Source organism: Cupressus sempervirens, chromosome 10, assembly GCF_028749045.1.
Source record: "Cupressus sempervirens isolate cs-2001-9-10 chromosome 10, ASM2874904v1, whole genome shotgun sequence".
Taxonomy (NCBI): domain Eukaryota; kingdom Viridiplantae; phylum Streptophyta; class Pinopsida; order Cupressales; family Cupressaceae; genus Cupressus; species Cupressus sempervirens.
Genome location: NC_143127.1, coordinates 453145322 through 453157297, shown reverse-complemented (window position 1 = coordinate 453157297; position 11976 = coordinate 453145322). Strand labels below are relative to the sequence as shown.

The following is an 11976-nucleotide window of genomic DNA, read 5'->3' as shown; positions in this document are numbered from 1 at the left end:
AATATTTTGCACATTACTTTATAAAATTATTTAAGCACTCTTACAAAATAATTAAACCAAACTAATTATGGGCAAATACTAATAAGACTTCAATTGTACCCTAAAAGACTTTAGCCCTTGAAAAAAAATTGGATCTAAATTTTAACAACAATAAAAAATTCTTCCACGTGAAAAAACCATGTCAGCATGAGTACAATGCCTATACGTTTAAGCAACACCCTCGTTTTTCAAAATGTACACGGCATCTTTGCAATCTTTTCAACAAGCTTCTCAAAAACATATGCCCTGGTTTTTAGAACAACCTTAACAATCTTCCATAAAATGAGGACTCGAAGGCAACTCAGAAGCACCAGCTCGAAGCATTCTATTAATGGATGCAAAACACAGACCGCAAGAAAACGAAACAAGGATTTCAGGAAAACAAGACGTAGATGTGCATTCTCGATGCACAGATGAGCTGGTTTTACCTGATAAAATCCCAAAAATTATGGCAGACCCTATTTGTGTGTGTGTGATAGACTGGCGCTAGACTGGGAAATCATCGCAATACGCCATAGAATCCATGTGAATGGAGGATAGGGGATTTACCGCGTGAATCCCCCATTACCAGGACTACAAACTCCACGCAACAAACTTTTACCGGGCTTATAAGTCCCTGACAGTTTTCATTCGCATGTAAATTCTTGAATCAGCAAGAATTAACCCCATAACTCTCTCCTCCCCTCAAGATCGCATTGTTTTTGGCATTCAGATGTGATTCTTGAGCCAGGAAGAACTAACCTAACAAATCCCCATTTCTTCCTTCAGGGGATTCAGAAATCTCAAGTTGCTGAAGATGCCCATTATGAAAATGGAGGGAATGGGCTTCGAGCTCAGGCCGATTATGAAAATGGGGGGAGTGAGATTCAAATTGCTGTTGATTCTCCAATTAATCTCCACAATGGGTTCTTCCAATTCCATGCTCATAAACGATTCCTCGATTGAAAAAGGGGGGTTGGGATTCAGGGTACATATGAATCGGAGGGACAATGACTTGGGTCTTCCGGATCGAATCAGATCCGCCGTGTTTCGAAGCCAGACACGAATCGGGAACCTCACAATGGGGATTCGAACACCGGTTCATGTTGGGGACGGAGAATTCCTGATGTCTCTTGCAGTAGGAACACCGGGAGTGAGAATGAAGGCCATAATTGACACAGGCAGCGATCTGATCTGGACACAATGCAAACCCTGCCGGCCATGTATGAAACAGAGGAGGCCGCTTTTCGATCCGAGGAAATCAATCACATACAAACGCCTCCCCTGCGAGGATCAATTCTGCCTAGCCCTGGAACCATTCAGCCTCCGGTGCCTCCGAGGATGCCAATACACTTACTCCTATGCGGATTCAACTTTTACAGCCGGTGTTCTTGCCTACGAGACATTCACCATTGGGAGGAGCGCAAAGGCCCTGAACATTGCGTTCGGGTGCGGCCATAACAACCAGGGCAAATCTCACGGCAACAATGGGCTGGTCGGATTGGGAAGAGGCCCATTGTCGCTGCTTTCCCAATTGGGTCCCAAGATCTCGTATAAATTCTCATATTGCTTGCTGCCCATTAACTCTCCCCATAAACTAACAAGCCCTCTTTTTTTCGGCCAGGCGGCTGATTTCAGGGGAGGGCATACTCTGAGATTGGTGCAAAACGGCTTGAATCCTTCCCTCTGGTACATTCCCATGACTGGTGTGACCGTTTCTGGTGAAGCCCTTCCGATTCCATTGAGGGCATTTAAGGTCAAACATGGCGGCAATGGAGGAGTGATCATTGACAGTGGAACAACACTGACTTACTTTGTGAGATCCATTTACAGGCCGCTGAAAAAGGCCATTAAAAAGATTGTGGGCTTGAAGCCCTTGAAGGGGCCTCCTGTGCCTCTGGATCTGTGCTACGGAACAAGGCCTTCGAGATTTCCCTCTGTTACTTTCCATTTCCAGGGAGGCATTGACATGAATCTTCCTCTGGAGAATTTTTACCTCGAGGCCGGTCCTGATCTCTGGTGCTTTGCCTTTGCTCAGAGTGGGTCTTTTTCTGTCTTGGGTAACTTGGCGCAGCAGAATTTTCATTTTCATTTTGATCATGCCGGGAATAAGATCTCCTTCAAGCCGGAGAATTGTAGCTCTTTGTAACGCTGTTAGAGGCGCCTTGATAGACCTGCTAATTGATGTCTGAGATTGCAAATTTCAACACAAGGTTTGATTGTTTCTTATCACGGATGTGTACTTGGATCTGAATCTATGGCGGTCAAGAAGATTGCAGTTCGTAGACAGCTAACGAGAATGTTGTGATCTTTCCACCTGGAGCAGCAGGTTACACTGTAAATCCCTGAATGTAATCTGCAGATTCTGATGGAATCTTGCATTTGAAATGTTGGGTGATGTCCAAACTTGTCTTGTCTTGTTCTATGATATCAACGTCGACGAAGGTGATGGGTTGATGTAAACTTGAAAAAGAGAACAGTTAAAATGGGAGTTTTCTTTGAGAATGTCCAAAAATCTTTTTGTTTGTTGTTAACTAGAAAAATAGCTCTTTATTTTTGTTTTCCTTTCGGATATTATTAATGTGTTGAAAAGTATCCAGACAGCCGGATTATCATTAGTTCAATAGGGTGCCTCTGTTAGTGTTATTCAAACTGGCTGAAAAGGATCTGAAGCCCGAATGGCTCTAATGTTTACTTATTTGTTATTTCTACTGAGATACGCTCTAAAAAAAAACTGATTTTGAATTGAAAACTCAAAAACATAATGCTAGCAACTTTAGATTATTAATATATTATCAGATCAGTTAAAAATAGATGCATAATTCCAGAATATTGTTTAGCATAGTGCATTATGAATCACAAAACCATGGAAAGATTCTCACACGGAAATCTGACCTCACATGAATGTTTTCCAAAAATTAATACACATTAATGGTTGTACCATGTCATCCTTGTATATAAGAAGAATTTTGCTGTACAGAATTGTCATATTTCAATCTCTTAAAAGTAAAACATGATCAGTTCTTATCAATTGTTATTAGTTGTTATTCCGAGTTTGCAAGTTTGTTGAAAATGGGCCTATTTTGCCACCTAGTCGTAATCCTCTTCTTGGTGGGATTATTGAGCCGTGCAGAGGGCTTGAGGAGCTCAGAGGTGACAAACCTATTCCTTGAAGCGCAAAATAAAGCGAGATAAGCCATCGAGGTTCTACTGCTTCAACGGAACAACATGGTTGCCAATTTTGCTCATAATTATTGAAGACAAAGAAGAAATGTCTGCCTTCTTAAGCATTAACGACAACCAATATGTTCGTCTCAATCTATCCCACCAAGTATTTCAAATTCCAATTCGCTTTCATTAGTTGTGCTTTGTGTTTTGTATTGTGTGTATTGGAAGCTCCTCCTAAGGCTATTGAACAACCCAAGTAAGCCCTACGAAGTGATTTTGATTGCCTCAAAACTGTCATATCTGCTTTGCTTGCATCTCAAGTGATGCAGGAGCATCCTAGGCTTTCTTGCAATTATGCATTTGAAGGAGTTCTGGTTTGAGGTTGTGTACTTGGTCACCAAAGAAGTGGTGTTCGATCATTGTTGGGCATAGTTTATGCTTGGGAGCTCGACATACTCTGAGAGCTAATCATACACTATGGAGTTCGACATGCTTTATGATGCTCGACATGCTCTGGGAGCTCGGCAAGGTCTTGGTGCTTGGCAAGGTCTTGGAGCTCGGTGATGATTGTGAATTTATTGATGCTCAATTTGGTTTTACTGACACTTGGTTTGGTCTTGGTTCTTGTTGGTGTCAAGTTGTTTGTGAGCTGACTGTTAGTATTTAATTTATGTAGGGGTATTTAATTTGTGTTGTAGCTGACTTGTGGCTCAACATATGTTTAATATGAGGAATTTAATTTAGTTTGTAATGAACTGGGCTGACTTGTGGCTTAGTTGGGTATAAGTAGGGGGTCTTGTAGAGTCTTTAGGCATGATTGGGAGGAAGATCCATCTTGGAGAAGAGGATGCAAACTTTGAAGAGCTAGGATTGTGGTTTGAGAACCAGAGGATTGCTTGGTGGACCTGAGGGTACAAGCGTGGATTCTTCTTAGTGTTCTTATCAAGTTGTGAATTTGGACTAGTTGAGATTGGGATTGAGATTGTAAGTTGGATCTTGTGGGATCTTGCAGAATTGATATTGTAATTGTTGTTTGTATTTGGCCCTAACTCGGAAGGCTTTACAACCAAGCATATTGCATGTAATCAGTTATGTATAATAAAGAGTTGTGATTTGGCATTAGATCTTGCTTTATTGTGGTTTTTTTTTTGTTTCCACTATGTGGTTATTTGTTGGGGGTTTGGACATCTCCTTTGGGGATTCTCCTACCTTGCACTACATTAGGTGGTATTAGAGCGGAGGTTGTTCTTGAGTGTGTTGAACAAATCGTTGAAGTTGAGGCAGTTTACACCAAGATTTGTAGAGAAGGTTGATCTTGTGGAGCTGATTGATCTTCTAGATTTGGTATTGCTTAGGGTTTGCAAAAATTTTGGAAGTTGCCTCTGAGAAGAGTGGACCCTAGGGCGATTGATGATCTTAGTAATGTTGTGGAAGAAAGGATCTTAGAGAAGATTAGAGCAAAATTCATATTTGAGATTGCATTGATGAAGAGTGCCATGATTGTTGAAATTGTGAGTGCTTTAGGTGGTGTACCTGGGGATGTGAGTACTAAAGCTAGTTATGAGGAAGTTGTTGAACACTTTGAAGTTATTGGATCTAGTGCTGAGGACAAAACCAATTATGTAGAGAGACCTATCGAAACTAGGGTTGGAGAGTTTGCTAGACCTAGATCTTAGTTAATGCTGAAGCATAAGATGGAGGTTTCTAATTTCTCAGGTACTTTGACTCCTGAAGACGTGATTGATTAGATTGGTGAATTGGAAGACTACTTTGAGCTTGAGGATATTGAGGATCCACTCAGAGTGAGGTTGGTACAAATTAAGTTGAAAGGACATGCTACTCTTTGGTGGAAAGAATTGCAAAGAGATGGAGAAGAGGAAGGCGAAATGAAGATCTCTAGATGGAGATTGATGGTGACTAAGTTAAAGGATAAGTTCATTCCTACTAATTATGAACTTGATTTGTTTAAGAGGTTGTGGAATATGAAACAGAAATATATGACTATGAAAGATTATACCGAGGAGTTCTACAAATTGACTATTTGGTCTGGTCATAGAGAATTGTCAACGGAAAAGATAGCTTGGTACATTAATGGTTTGAGATTCAATATGCAGGATGAGGTTGGTATGATGAACATTTCTTCAATTGAGGATGCTTATTAGTATGCTCTGAAGGAAGAAGATAAGTTGAAGATGAAAAGTCAAGGTAATGCTAGAGGAAAAGAAAAGCATGATAGCTTGGCACAAACTAAACTGAGTTTTGAAGGTAAACCAAAGCCTGTTGATCAGAAAAGGAGGATAGGTGGAGGTGGGTTTAGAAGTAATTGTTTCAAACGTGGGAAAGGACATAGATATTTTGAATGTCTGCATGGTAGGATAGTTGTTGTGATGAGGTTGTAGTCCAAGACAGTAAGGCCGAGAAAGGAGAGACTTTGATAGCTCGATGAGTACTGGTTGTTTAGAGAACACTGGATTTTGATCAGAGGACTAGTTTGTTTAGCACTTCTTGTAAGTCTGGTGGTAAAGTCTTCAAGGTGATTGTGGATGGTGGTAGTACTGATAACCTTTTTGCTAAGGAGATGGTTGAGAAACTTGGTTTGAAGAGAGTAAGACAACTTTATCCTTACAGGATTGGCTAGTTGCAAGGTGAGCATGCTTTGGAAGTGAGGGAGCAATTCCTTGTTGATTTCTAGATTGAGTAGTATAAGGATCAAGTGTTGTGTGATATTGTGGACATGAACAATTTTCATGTGTTACTTGGTAGACCTTGGCAGTATGATTGTAGGGTTGTGCATGATTGTGTCAAGAATGAGTTTACTGTTGAGAAAGGTGGCAAGAAGTTTTCCCTGATTCCTTTGTAAAATGAAGAGCTCGGTAGGAGGAACCTGAGTATTGGCAGTTCAGTTGAGTTGGTAGATTTTGAGAAGGTTGGAGATCAGTATGGAAAACATACTTGTAGCACATCGAGGATGGACATGAAAAAACAAAAGAAGAACAAAGGAAAGAGTGTACAAGTTGAAGATTGGAGGATATGTGAAGAAATAGTTTTTGATTTATGTGTTGAATCCTAGAAGATTTTCTTCCAGTTTCTAGAAAATCTTTTCAAACCTGGGGTATCTGATGCACAAGCATCCTAGGCTTTCTTGCAATCCTGCATGTTGGATGATTTTTGGTTTGCGGTTGTGGACTTGGTCACCAAGGAAGTGCTGCTTGGTTACTATTGGGCATAGTTTATGCTTGGGAGCTCGACATACACTATAGAGCTCGGCATGCTCTGTGATGCTCACCATGCTCTAGGAGCTCAGAATGCACTGTGGTGCTCGACAAGGTCTTGGAGCTCGGTGATGCTTGTGAAATTACTAGTGCTTGGATTGGTTTTGCTGACACTCAATTTGGTCTTGGTTCCTATTGGTGTTGAGTTGTCTATGTGCTGATTGTTAGTAGTTAATTTATGTAGGGGTATTTAATTTGTGTTGTAGCTGACTTGTGGCTCAACATATATTTAATATGAGGGATTTAATTTACTTTGTAATGAACTAGGCTGACTTGCGGCTTAGTTGGGTATAAGTAGGGGGTCTTGTAGAGTATTTAGGCATGATTGGGAGGAAGATCCATCTTGGAGAAGAGGATGTGAACTTTGAAAAGCTAGGTTTGTGGCTTGAGAACTAGAGGATTGTTTGGTGGACATGAGGGTACAAGTGTGGATTCTTCTTAGTGTTCTTATCTAGTTGTGAATATGGACTAGCTAAGATTAGGGTTGAGATTGGGATTGAGATTGTAAGTTGGATCTTGTGGGATCTTGTAGAACTAATATTGTAATTGTTGTTTGTATTTGGCCCTAACTCAGAAGGCCTTACAACCGGGCATATTGCATGTAATTAGTTATTTATAATAAAGAGTTATGATTTGGTATCAGATCTTGCTTTATTGTGGTTTGGCATTGTTGTTTTCATTATGTAGTTATTTGTTGGGAATTTGGGCATCTCCTTTGGGGATTCTCCTATCTTACACTGCATCACGAAGAGTAGTGCACCGCAAATGCCATGTTTTACATGCCTCTTGCAAAATAAGTGCATTTGATGGCATAATAATAGACTCCCCTACTCCTACTTTTATTCCAGATAAATCTTTAATGGGAAATATGTTAAACACACCTTAGATAGACTGATATTTTTGTCCCTACGTGTGTGAAATAAGTTCATTTTTTGATCAAGATACATTGGAAATGAAAATGTAGTTAATATCAGAAGTTAAGAACGGGTCAAGCAACAAATCAGTTTTAGATTATGTTGGCCTAATCTAAATATTTAATAATATTCCTTTATTTAATACAAGTTGGCTCTAGACAAATTATTTATTCTCATCTATCAGCTATACACTTGCACCATGCTCCAATGCAAGTGCTAGTTCTAACATTTTTCTCTCGTAATTTACAAATGATTTATTTGTAATTGCATGATCAAGGATGAATGCCTTGATTGTCTCTCTTTCACCATTATTTTCTCTTGTGGTTTAGTTTTGTATAAATTATGTTTATACATATAATAAATCACCAATAATTAATTAAATTCATTGTTTATCTCTGTTTTTCTTTAATTTTATGTATATAGAAGTTATTTTTCTTATTTCTTAGTTAGATTCAATGTTACATAGCATGAAGTTGTAGAAATTTTTACATGGTATTAGAGCTAAGGTTGTTAGGAAGAAGATTTTTTTTTTTTTTTGCAGGTGTTGAACATTAGAGTTTGAAAGAATAGAGTTTCAAAATTTTCTCTTCCTATGTCATACAATAATTTTCAACTGAAGCCACCAATTATATTTAGGCCCACTAGTAGAGGCTTGCATCAAAAAGTCATGGCTCTAGAGGTTGGAACCAATTCTACATTAGAGATGGACCAAAGTCATGTTATCTTTGCATGGGTCTTTTATTTCTTTTCTCTTTAGTGACACACCATTTTTGTGGATTTGTCATGCCTCTTTGTGCAAATGCTTCCTTTTTTCTACAATTGATTAGTTTTATAGATAATTGACACCTATATTTTCAAAAAGAATTTTATTTTTGTAATGGTTGAGTAGTGTCATTGGGGTTACTCACATAGATTAATGTATCATCTACATCCTTGATTGATAGATGTTTTACCTTTGTTTTCCATCTATTCATTTGTTGGGGGAGCTATGCATGTTATTGTTTTTTGTATCTTCAAGTGATAGATGTTATCCCTTAGTTTGTCAAATGCCCATTGCAAATTGATCATAATCTTCATCTTAGTTTTAGAGGTAGTTCTTCATCCAATACCTTGCTGGGTATGATCAAAGAAATGTCTACAATTTTTCATGTCACAAGATTTTCTCTCTATAAATTTTGAGGGGAGTGGTTTATTCCCACTGGGTTTTCCCTCTTTCCTCCTTTTCTCATTAGCTTAAGTTCTCCTTAGGTATAATTACAAGGGGGATTTAATTCTAATTACATTTTGTTTTGATCCATAATATACATATGACTCATTCATAACTGCACATATCAAGGATGAATGCATTGATTGTCTCTCTTTCAACGTAATTTTTTGTTGTTAACGATGGTTTAATTGTGTATAAATTATGCTTATGCACATTTTAAATCATCAATGATTAATGAAATTTATTGTTCATCTCTGTCTTTCTAACTAGATTTAATTGTTTTATAGCTCACAGCTGTAGAAAATTTTATAACATGGTTTTAAATTGACACTATTTTTTTTTTATAAATTCAAAGTTTTGGTTTAATAACCCATAAGAAATTGTGTGGAAACAAATATTTTATGTCTTAATATATGAATGCAAAGTTTATGCTTAAAAATATATTAGCATGGTCTTATAACAAATATTTCATATGTTCTCACAATATTGTATAAAATGCATAGAGGGAGTGTATTTCTAATCATAATGATGCATTGTAGGATCTATTATACGCACAAGGATAAAAAGTAGTCATTACAAAGTGTCACTCAATACCTACTTAAAGATGCCCTAATAATTGTACACTACAAAAGCCTCAAGAACTACTAATACTTATGCATAAATGTCTCAGTGGTCATTCAGAAAATTCTCAATATATATGCATAAATGTTGTCATTTATATATTATCACTAGTACATGTACAAGTGGGCATCTATTATTACTTGATATTAATGTTTTTTAGACCACTTAGGTTGAGGAATTACCCCCACTATGGAAATATTCTTTTTGAATGATCAAAAGCCTTTGTTTATTGTTAACTACAAAAATATTTCATTATTTTCTTTTTGGGATATTATTAATATTTTAGAAGTATCCAATCCACTATATTTTTTCATCGCTACTCCATTGTAATATTATTAGTGCATGGTTTTATATTTTGACACTATTTTTTTTTTATAAATGTAAATCTTTAGTGTAATAACATATTAACACTTGTGTGACATCAAATATTTCATCTCTTAATTCATAAAGTACCTTGTGAGCCCTTTTGACTCATTGTATGACAACATATCATGTGTTTTAATGGATTGAAAGGAGTCATAGCATATGTTATGACCCCTCTCGACCCATTATATGACAAAATATGTTTCTATGGGTCTTAGGACCCCTAGGGACATACATCATGTGTTTGAATGGGTTGAATTGGGTCACCGGGTGCCCTATGACCCTTTTTGACCCATTAAATGAGAAAATATGTTCCTAGGGGTCTTAGGACCCTTGGGAATATCTATCATGTGTTTGAATGAGTCAAAAGGCATCATGGAGTAACCTATAACCACTTTCAACCCATTATATGACAACATATGTTCTGAGGGCTCCTAGGTTCCCTAGGGACATACATTATTTGTTTGTATGGGTCGAAAGGAGTCATATGGTACCCTACGACCCCTTTTGACCCATTAAATGATAACATATGTTCCTAGGGGTCATAGGACCCTAGGTAATATATATCATGTGTTCGAATGAGTCGAAAGGGGTCATAGAGTACTCTATGATGCCTTTCGACCCATTATATGACAACATATGTTCCTAGTGGTACTAGGACCCCTAGGGACATACATCATCTGTTAGAATGGATTCCCCTTTCGACCCATTATATGATAGCATATGTTCCTATGGGTAATAGGGCCCCTACAGACATACATCATGTGTTTGAATGGATCGAAAAGCGTCATAGGGGGTCATCCAGTATATGACACCATATGTTACTAAGGGTCCTAGGAACCTGAAAGACATACGTCATGCATTTGAATGGGTCAAATGTGGTCATAGAATTTCCTATGACCCCTTTTGATCTATTGAATGATATTATATGTTCCTAGGGGGCCTAGCACCACTAGGAACATATATAATTTGTTCAAATGAGTTGAAATGGGTCATAGAATACCTTATGACCCCTTTCAAGGTATTATATGTCAACATATGTTCCTAGGGGTACTATGACTCCTAGTGACATATATCATGTGTTTGAATGAGTCAAATGGGGTCATAGGGTACCTTATGACCCCTATTGACCTATTGAATGAGAATATATGTTCCTAGGGGTCCTCAAACTGCTAGTAACATATATCATGTCTTCGAATGAGTCAAAAGCGACTTCATAGAGTACCTTGTGACCCCTTTCAAACTATTATATGACAACATATGTTCCCAGGGGTCCTAGAACCCAAGGGACATACATCATTTGTTTGAATGGGTTGAATGCGGTCAAAGAGTTCCCTATGATCCCTTTTGACCCATTAAATGAGAACATACATTCTCAGGGATCCTAGGACCCCTACAAACATATATCATTTGCTCAAATGAGTCGAAAGGGGTCATAGAGTGCCCTATGACCCCTATTAATGTCATCAAATGGGTCAAAAGGGGTCATAAGGTAGTTTATAACCCCTTTTGAACCATTCGATGGAATTATATTTATCCTTAGTGGTTCTAGGACTTGTAAGCATAAATAATATCATTAAATGGTTCAAAAGGGGTCATAGGGTACCCTATGAACCCTTTTGGCCCATTCAATTGAATTATGTGCATGGTTAGGGATCTGAGGACCCCTAACCACACTTAATACCTTCAAATGTGTTAAAAGGGAACATATGGTATCTAATGAACCCTTTTAACCCATTAGATCACATTATCTATGTGGTTACAAGACTTAGGAGCCCTAACCATACTTAATGTAATCATTAATTAGATCACATTAGCTATGTGGTTAGGGGTCCTAAGACTCCTAAGAAAATGTAATATCATTGAATGGGTCAAAAGGGGTCATATGGTTGGTCATAGGACCCCTAAGCATACTTAATTTCACCAAATGGGTCAAAAGGGATCATAAGGTACCCTATGACCCCTTTTGACCCATTCGATCAAATTATCTATGTACTTAGTGGTCTTAGTATAATGTCATCGAATGGGTCAAAAGGGGTCATAGAGTATCCTATGACCCCTTTTGACCCATTTGATCGAATTATAGGTTGGGGGTCCTAGAACCCCTAAGCACACTTAATATCTTTAGATGGGTCAAAAGGGGACATAGGGTATCCAATGACCCCTTTTAACCCATTTGATCACATTATCTACATGGTTAGGGGTCTTATGACCCCTAAACACACTTAATTCCATCAAATGGGTTAAAAGGGTTGTAGGGTATCCTATGACCCCTTTTGACCTATTAGATCAAATATCTATGTGGTTAGGGGTCATAAGACTCCTAAGAACACTTAATATCATTGAATTGGTCACTTTATGACCCCTTTTGACCCTTTAGATCAAATTATCTATGTGGTTTGGGGTGATAGGA

The 11976-nt window shown here is 38.0% G+C and overlaps 1 protein-coding gene across 1 annotated transcript; it reads left to right on the top strand.

Moving 5' to 3' along the window:
• Positions 1-244: 244 nt before the first annotated feature.
• On the top strand, positions 245-2563 carry LOC149534650 (aspartic proteinase nepenthesin-1-like). Its single transcript, XM_089806924.1, has one exon. It carries the CDS (start codon positions 836-838, stop codon positions 2165-2167), a length of 1332 nt encoding a protein of 443 aa, XP_089663050.1. The 5' UTR covers positions 245-835; the 3' UTR covers positions 2168-2563.
• Positions 2564-11976: the final 9413 nt, after the last annotated feature.